General features: G+C 39.3%; 1 protein-coding gene across 1 annotated transcript in view; it reads left to right on the forward strand.

Moving 5' to 3' along the window:
* Positions 1 to 9119, forward strand: part of DAW1 (dynein assembly factor with WDR repeat domains 1) — a 29569-nt gene continuing 20450 nt past the window's right edge. The window contains 2 exon segments of the mRNA XM_009890301.1: positions 1 to 100; positions 2716 to 2847. Coding sequence (XP_009888603.1) covers positions 1 to 100; positions 2716 to 2847 — 232 coding nt within the window.

Below are 9119 nucleotides of genomic sequence, written 5' to 3' on the forward strand. Positions count from 1 at the left end.
ATGACTGCTGCCTTTCTTACACAGAAAAAAGTGCCTCGTAGGGCTCTCATGGGTTACATGGAGCAGCTGTCAGTAGAAGTCTGTGAAAATAATCTATTGTGTAAGTTGCCAGTTTAAAGACATTCAGTAGTATGACCAATTTTGGTTAGTATTGCCTGATGCATGGATCTGGATCTGCTCCACTTCTGGATTTGGATCTGTTCTTGGCTATGGGGAAAATGTGTTTACATACTATACTTTCTTATATCTGTGTACAGTCCTGTGGAATTATCTACATAGAAAAAGGCATACAATGAGGAATGGCTCTTAGTACGCATTTTTATCTGCCACTGCACATTATGTGTTTAAAAATCAGTAGGTGTTAATGAGAGGTAGGAGAGATGTTGATAATAAAAATAACTTAGCATGGCATGGACAGTGATTTTTTTGTAAGGAATAGCAGACCTTTTGCTGTTAAAATATAAAACCTGCCACATCTCATCTGCCGGGCAAGTACTAACAAGTTATTTGTTGGATTACTGTTCAGTTGATGGTAGCTCCTAACAGTTGAAGACTTTTTTGTTCCTCAGCTCTTTTCTTTTTCCACCTTCCACACAAAGGGGGGTTGTAAGGCATGTGCAAATCCAAGAGACAAATGGGTGAAGGCCCTTCTAAGCCTGCAGTACGCATGTCTTCAAGTATATCTGAAAACCAAGCATTACTGGGTGCGCTTAGTGACAATGACACTTTTAGGTCTTTCATATGGGTGTTGATAATTGGTCAGTTGTTTTCAATAACCAATACCAACAAGCCCACATGTAACTGAACTCTGCTCCTGATGAACTGGAATGCATGGTTCAGCTGTAATTTTGTTGAGAAGTGAATCGGGGAACTTGTGAACCAAGAAGAGCTTTAGGCTTATGACACTGGCACTTCATTTTAGTGGCATACACCTAGCTGGATAAACACCATAACAATACAGATGATCAATTATAAAGAGCCTTCTGTATGCTGAGCTCAGCTGTGTTATGCCCTGGCAGTCTTAGTGCAAATACCAGGCTACAGGCAACATCCTTTGCCAAAATATGAATCATAAAATAAGTTTTGGTCTTCAGACTAAACCCAGTGCATTGTGTGTGCTATGTTTACTAAGCGATTATAGTTGTATGACTGTACATAAATGGAAAATTATGATCTGTGTTCCTATGATCTTGTGGTTGCTCCGTTCTGGGAGGTGCCAGCCTTAACTGTCTGGTGTTGCAGACCTAACTCTGTTAAAGGTTTTTTTTTTTAAATTGCTGCCTTTGTTCCTTCTGCATTATCAATTGCAGACAGCTTCCAGTCAAAGCTCACCAAGAGCTGCTGGTGTTGGAACATTTAAATACGGTATACAATAGATATGGTGTTGTGGCTGCTACTACGTATTAAGCATAGTGTATTGCTCATGTAGCTACTACCATAAATAAAACCAGGCACTTGTTTAATAGTCTTTTAGCTTCCTTGAATTTATAGCATTATTCAAAGATTATGCAATCACAAATACATATTTAATATAAAAGCATCAGGTGAAATTCAGAATACTACATGCATAAAAAGCAAATATGTCACAGGAGCAGCAGAGACTAAACTATTATTGTTAATTGTTATTATTACATTTGCAATGACATTTCTATAGTTTTGCTTATGCGACTTCAGTTATACCCCCAAAATGAAGGAACAATTTTATTTTATGCATCTGCATCTACATTCCCATGTTCCTGAAGTTTTGATACTCCCTAACGTTAAATTTAAAAGTCTACTAATATATTTTTTTTTTTACACTCTCTTTGTATCAAGGAGACAATCAATAGCCTGGGTTGAGATCCCCTGAAAAAACAGATGTGCTCTATATAGTGTCCATACACGGAATTGTGCTGGACATACTTAGAATGCATGTCCTATATTAGAGGGGTTTTATCTACCATCACAGCCACACAGCTGCACATACAAGAGTGAGGAAAAGAAGGATTGCACACAGCAGATTTTCCTAGACTAACAGTGCTGGCAAACGGATATGAAAAACTAAGGAGAAAGAGACACCCGACTCTCAGAAGAGGACTGATGTAAGTGGGAGTTGATTGTGTATGTTATGTTGTGTATATCTGTTCTGTGGATAAAAAGTCTCTATCTCAGGTTTTGTTAAATTTGGTTCCTTCCCAATTGTTAATATTCTTATTATTGGAGAAGTGTCCAAGGAATATGTGAGATGCAATCACTAAGGTTTTATAATTAATATACTATTAATTCCTACATGTATTAATTTACAAACCTAACCTCTTGGTTAAATCTGTTTGTATGACCTTTGGATCCAGTGCATTCCAGTGTAGTAGGTTTTCACAATACTCCCTCTCCTGGAGGATCTTGATTTACCTAAAAATCGGAGCTTCACTGTGATTTTTTTCTCTTGCCCTCAAAGTTGTGGAGAAAGCCTTGGAAAACAAAAGATGAAGAAGAACATCTCAACAGCTTTTCACACCTAAGCTAGTTGTATGATGTTTTGGTATCTGACTCATGTTTTTGAGTAGCAGCTGTAGTAGTGAAATTTAAAGTGAAGGTTACTGTCATGTTTCCTGCAATGAACATTACTTTCAGTTATCAGAAGTTATGATCTTGAGCCACTTTTTCAGTGGAAAAAAAAAATGCAGTTCCAGCTGAGGCTGAAGATGTGTATGTTCTCTCTATCTGTTTGGTTTCTAGGTTTTTTTCTTCACTTTACTGCTGGAGATGGATGTATTGGCCCACAGGCTTCAGAGAAGATTTACCTTGCTCGAGGGCTAACGTTAACTGTTTCCCATGCCACGGTGAATGAGAAGACAAACATAGATAGCTGTAATAAGATATCAGATACGCTTTTTTGTTAGTTGGGGGTTTCTCAGCCTGTGAAGAATACCTCACTTGGAAAGTCATGCTCATGGTAAGGGAGGGAGAGAGAGACAAACCAGCTTCTGGGAATGGGAACAGTGTGGCTAACTAAGATGACTGAGGGATTGGAGCATCTCCCTTATGAGGAAAGGCTGAGAGAGCTGGGACTCTTTAGCCTGGAGAAGAGAAGGCTGAGGGGAGACCTTATTATGGCATACAAGTATCTAAAGGGTGGGTTGATGGAGGATGGAGCCAGACTCTTTTCAGTGTTTCCCAGTGACAGGACGAGGGGCAATGGGCACAAGTTGGAACATAGGAAGTTCTGTTTAAATACATGGAAAAACTTCTTTACGATTAGGGTGACAGAGCACTGGCACAGGCTGCCCGGGGAGGTTGTGGAGTCCCCTTCTCTGGAGATTTTCAAGACCCGCCTGGATGCAGTCCTGAGTAATGTGCTCTGGGCAATCCTGCTTTAGCGGGGGAGTTGGACTAGATGATCTCTAGAGGTCCCTTCCAACTCTGGAAATTCCGTGATTTATATGTAGGAGGGTCTGGTTCAACAAAATTGTACTACACTCATCCTATATCTTCTGGATGATAAAATTTAATGAAAACATAGATTGTTCTTGAAGAAGCATGGCTTGCAAGGGGATAAACTCTGTACCAAGAATTCATATAACAAATATTGAGGTGACAGTAGATAGCATCATTAGGTACCAAGGGCACAGTAATATTACAAATCTGTAAGAAACTACAGACTCATACGTGGGTGAGGGGACAGCCAGGTGCTATGCACCAACTGGTCAAGCCATCTAATCAGACTTCTGTCAGTGGAGATGGGTTCAAGCAAGTGGTCCAATTTGCAGTGAAACTGTCAATTACAGTGTCAAGATTAAACTAGTAGTTTAATATCCTTACAGCATCATTGGTCAGCTACAAAGCTAGTGAGAACACTATAAACTTACAAAGTAGGCAAATGGGAATTTGAGAATGATTGACTTAATGTGGCAGATAAATCAGAGGTGTAGGGTGGTCGGTGTGGTGACTTCAACTGTTCACTCAAATGTGGCAGCATCTCACATGTGAATAAGCTTTATTATATAGCTGTACTTAAGGAATACAAATAAAAATGTTCATGTAAGAGTTTGTCATGCATACCTGAAAAATAATAATATTGTAGCTCTATGCCTCACCATGATGATTTCTTTTTTCAAATGTACTTTTACTAGAGCTGGTTGAAAAATATGATTATTTGTTCCAGTGGGCATCTGAAGGTTTCATATTGTTATAACTGGGAATAAATGGTCAAAATTTCTTTCAGAGATAATGCAAATCTCAAAGATCTCTGAGCTACTGAAAATCTCAAAGTTGCTCACTCTATAGCATCCTCCAAATTGGCACAAGAGTAGGCAAAAATGTTTTATGAATTTGCAAGTGGGTAGTGTTGTATTAATATTAACATTAGTGTTGTATTAATGCTAATCATCATAGCTGACATACATATATACTGTTTTGCATATCCATATGAAGTACATCAAAATGATGGTAAAGAAACTTAGAAAATGAGAAACACAGAGACAATGCAATACGACTACCACACTTAGTGAGGGCATATAGATATGTAGGAAACACGATGGTTTATGTGAAATGCTTAATGAATTTTGGCATTATAAAAATGAAATATAGAAGCCCAAATGAGTTAGTTTGACTTTTTTTTTTTAAATTAAAAACAATGGTGAGATGAACATACTTTCACTTTAATGAAGCTGTGTTTTCTAAAACAAAGTGGCTTTCACTACTTATCTTTTTCAATTCTATTGTAGACTTACTAGAAATCCTGTTATTCGTCAGGAGCTTTTTGCTTCCTCCTGACTCAAAGTGGTTTGACTCAATTCATGTGTTAGGGATATGTAGGAGAAGTGCTCCTCTATTTTCCTCATTAGGTGCATCTGGATAACTCACTGGCTTTCATCTTGCAGCTCAGACAATGTGACTGCAGAATACTTGTGTAATTACCCGATACTGTCAGCTTTGCCGTCTTGACTGGATGACAGAGCTCTCCCTAACCAAAAGGTCTTCAGCCCCCTACAGTCTAGACCATGGAAAGAAAGATCAAAGGCATTTCTGAGTTCTTTTCAGAGAGGGTAAGATAAATATATTTTATTGGGTTTTTTTTTTTGCTTTGAGGGTTTTTTTTTGTTGTCAGGTCTACCCATCAGCTTGGCAAGGCTGAGAGGAAAGTGGACAGCAAGGAAAAACTTTTTTCAGCTAAGTGAAAATTGGACTGAAACAAGTAAAAATGTACTGATTTTGCCTGACTGCATGGGATATGTAAGCAGTGTGTTAGAAATGGAAGATGGAAGAAAAGAGCAAAGAAGAGAACTACTGTTCCTTTCCGGTACTTGTTATTGTCTCACTGTAGGTAAACAACACATGCATCTCTTCACGTGAACAGAAACTTCTATGTGGCACAATTTGTTGGCAAATAGCAACTAGTAATTTTTTTCCCCTTATTTGCGATAACTTTAAATTGATGAAAACAGCCATGCACAGATGAAAAACAATCTTTGGGAAAGAGAGCACTTTTTCTGTTCTATAACACACTGTCAGCTCTTTATCCCTTTATCCCAGCTCTTACCTAGCAAAGAGCAAACCCCCAGAAGATCATGTTCCTTATACAAGTAATACAGTTTTAACATCTTTGGTGGCTGTGGTCTCATGATTAGCATTGGAAATAACAGAGCAGAAGTAAGAAGGAGCTCTAACAATGCACAGAGAAGTGTATGCATATAGCGGTGTCTTCAGGCAAGAGGAAGCAGGTTATCTACACCAGAATAAAACAATGTTGAAAAACATTACCTACACGCATTTGATTCACCAAGCAGAAACAAGGAACTATCCAAGCACAGTCCTTCTGCATCTGACAGACCTACCAATATAAGAAAGGACAACACGCGAGAAAGGACAGCATGCAAAAACTCCCCTCAGTAAAAATTTGCTGCACCCGTTACTAACAGAACAGAAATAGGAAGTGGCTTTCTACATCTTTCCCTTAACTCAGACAACTCTTAGGCTGGCCTTTCTGATTTTGTTCAGCATACCACAGACTGACCTACTTCAGAACAAATGGGTCATGATACAACTTTAAATCAGGAAGCCTAAAACCCACTCTTCTCTGCAAGCAAGAGTGTGTTTGAGTCAGAAACACTTTCTTCTTGTTATTCTTCTTAGACTAGTACTTTGGCTCAAGAAAAGAGAGATTTCAGACCTGTGTTGGCAGGAAGAACCCAGAGTTCTCAAAAGGAAGCTTTTCATTGTAAATGTATTAGTTTTGCATCATAGTGTCCAACACAGTTGTCTCCAGCACTCCAGATAAGTGTATATGGCAACCCTTCAAAGGCTTTTGAATACTGACTGATAGTGAGGTTTATAGTATCTTAACTTTTGGCCACTCCTGCAAACTGATGACATAAGCCAAAATGCACAGGGGGCAACTGATGTATAAATTATCTTTCCAGGCTGGTAACATCAATACTTTATATACATCTGTATATAAAAACTAATATTCTCATCCAGAGATAAAAACTGCTGGAGATCCTGGCCTTATGTCTCAGTATTTAATTTTTATTTCCAATGTAGATATTTTTGAACTCCCTACAGTGTGTATGCAGATTCTTTGAAGCTGGCCTTTCATATGACCAGAGTGCTGTGTGTAGTTTTTGGACACTAAAAAATATCAGGGCAACAATTTTGCCCCAGCAGTCTAAACATTTTCCTCTTAAAAATATACAGGAGTTGTCCATTTCCCTGAACTTGAAAAAGTGGTAAATTTCTGCTTCACAGTCAAGGTTTAGCAGTACGGACTTCAGCTCAGTCTGCTGTATCATCAGGGTCCCTGTTTCACTAGTTCTCAAGTATTTAGCTGTGTTTAAGTCCTTCCCTTCACTCCCTCACTACAGTTTTTACCTTTGCTGCCTCAAGTCCCCCCCAGGTAATCCCACCTGTGCTACAACTCTGGTTCTGTTTTGTCAGAAAGACATATGGTTAGTTACCATATATTTATTTTGCAGACAGGCCTGTCCTGGGCTGCACTCTGGGAAAAACTCCATCTCAGCGCCTGTCCTGGGCTGCACTCTGGGAAAAACTGCATCTCAGCGTAGTGTTAGTTCTTTGTCCCCCGCTCAGGCAGTCAGCAATTTTTTCTAGTTACTATGTAGGAACAGAGCAAACAATGCCATTACACCAGTGCCTCCTTGGGACAGTCTGACAGCAGGCCCACAGCTAAGAGGGACTGATTTCTGTCGTCACTCCACTGCTCCTGAATCTTCTGCTTACAGAAGCAAGGAAAGGAGGCGAGAGTTGAGGCCCGATTATGACTTATCATCTTCCAGTGTCGTTGTTGCCTCTTAATCGCGGGTGATGACAAGCTGTGAGGCGTGCCTGTTCAGATGGAGATTTACAGCAAGAAAGTGAGGAGAGAACATGCCGAACCACCGAGTACTGACGTCATGGAGCTCTACAGCCTTCCCACTTCCCTCTGCCCTGCGTAGACTGGGCTGCATTTGCCCTTTCTGTGTCTCATGGAAAGCAAACACAAAAAATGGGTTGTTGGCACATGGTATGCAAAACCTTGAAAAAATGATTGCTCGAGTATATCACAATAATTGATTCAATTACACAAATACAATCCTGAAGTACAGAAGAGATGTTTACTATGTAAGTTATAATGGAACTGCAGGTACTCATTTATGCTGCAGAGAAGTATCAAACCTTTAAATTTGGCTAAAAAATTTAAATGTAATGCTTCCAGTTGATGTTAAGTAACACTGAAGGCACCAGAAAGGCTGGATGAATGTGTGTTTATGAAGAACAAAGAAGGCGTTAATGTAGGAAGCAGTACCCATGCCATATTCATTGGTAACATCACTTCAGTTAAACAAACAGAAAAATATTTCTATTCAGAAGTTATAATTTGGATGGATACATATTATGCTAAACAAATACAAAAATCTGTTAAGAAACTGGAGACCACCAAGACAAGAGGTTGTTCAAAAAGTTATTTTTGAATAGGGTTGTTCCACATAAGTCAATTCAGTTGGAAACCTGTTCAGATTATTTGTTTTCATTAAAAATATTTCTTATCTGCCTCAAGACTTTCCACATACAAATAAGACAAAAGATTAAAACAAACAAATAGGAATGAAAAACCCAGAGACCACTTTGTCCCCCAGTCATGCCCCAGAGTAAATCTGGAATTGGCCATTGTATTTTACTTCCTGGCTTTCAAAAACCAAAGAAGTATCTTCAAAGTGAAGCTGTAGGGAGCCATATGGGTGTTTTTGGACAAGTCACGTATTGTTAAACACTGACCGGGACTGTCTTCTGTTGACCTGTTGTCAACAATGTGGGCTATGAGGAAATTGGCTAAATGAAAATGTGTTCACTGCTTCCCCCTATTGATGGTCTACAGTCATTTCTGCATGAAGCTTGACTCAAATTTTCAGTTCTATTAATACATTATCTTCTAATGATTCCGTGTTGGTTATCTCTTTTCAAATGTATTTTTTCTACTGTCTTTGATGAAACAGTATTTCCATGCTCATGTCTCTTTCCTGAGTTTCTTTATGAAAAAATTAAGCTGATTAGGTATTTTCCATTCTTGTTTTAAATCTTTGCCTGTTTTCCTTAGTTGTTAAGCAACTATTTGCTTTTTGAACAGCTTTTATATATTTGTTATGCCGTTACTTGTGGCTCTTTAGCACCCCAAATTTTATAATTTTTTAGTGCACTCCAGCCTTTGAAGATCTGATACTTCCCTTTCTATGGCATAGATTAGAAGCCCTCGCAGCTCTCTACGAATTAAACAGTGTGAGCGGTTCTAGCTGATGGCGTTCAGGGTAGTCAGGATGAGCTGACCGTGAAAACTGCAGCAAAGCCTTGCGATACTAAGCGAAAGGACCATAAAAGGTGGATAAAATTCAGCGGGGACAAGGATAAATGTCCCCACCTGGGAGAAAGCAAACCGAAGTTTGTATAAACAGCGGCCAGCTTCTAGCTGGCTATTACTACTCTGGGAACATCTTGCAGTTACAACGGACAGTTCTGCTGAAATAAAAGAACAGCAAAGCACCCTGAGCGTTATGAATTCATAGAAAATTGGGAGTAGTAAGTAAAACGGTGCCATACAAGCACATAGCGACCTGCTCCCTCACAGGAGGCCTCGGCTGCGCAGGCGGGGC

Source organism: Charadrius vociferus, unplaced genomic scaffold (genome assembly GCF_000708025.1).
Source record: "Charadrius vociferus isolate BGI_N301 unplaced genomic scaffold, ASM70802v2 scaffold650, whole genome shotgun sequence".
In the NCBI taxonomy this organism is placed as follows: Eukaryota; Metazoa; Chordata; class Aves; order Charadriiformes; family Charadriidae; genus Charadrius; species Charadrius vociferus.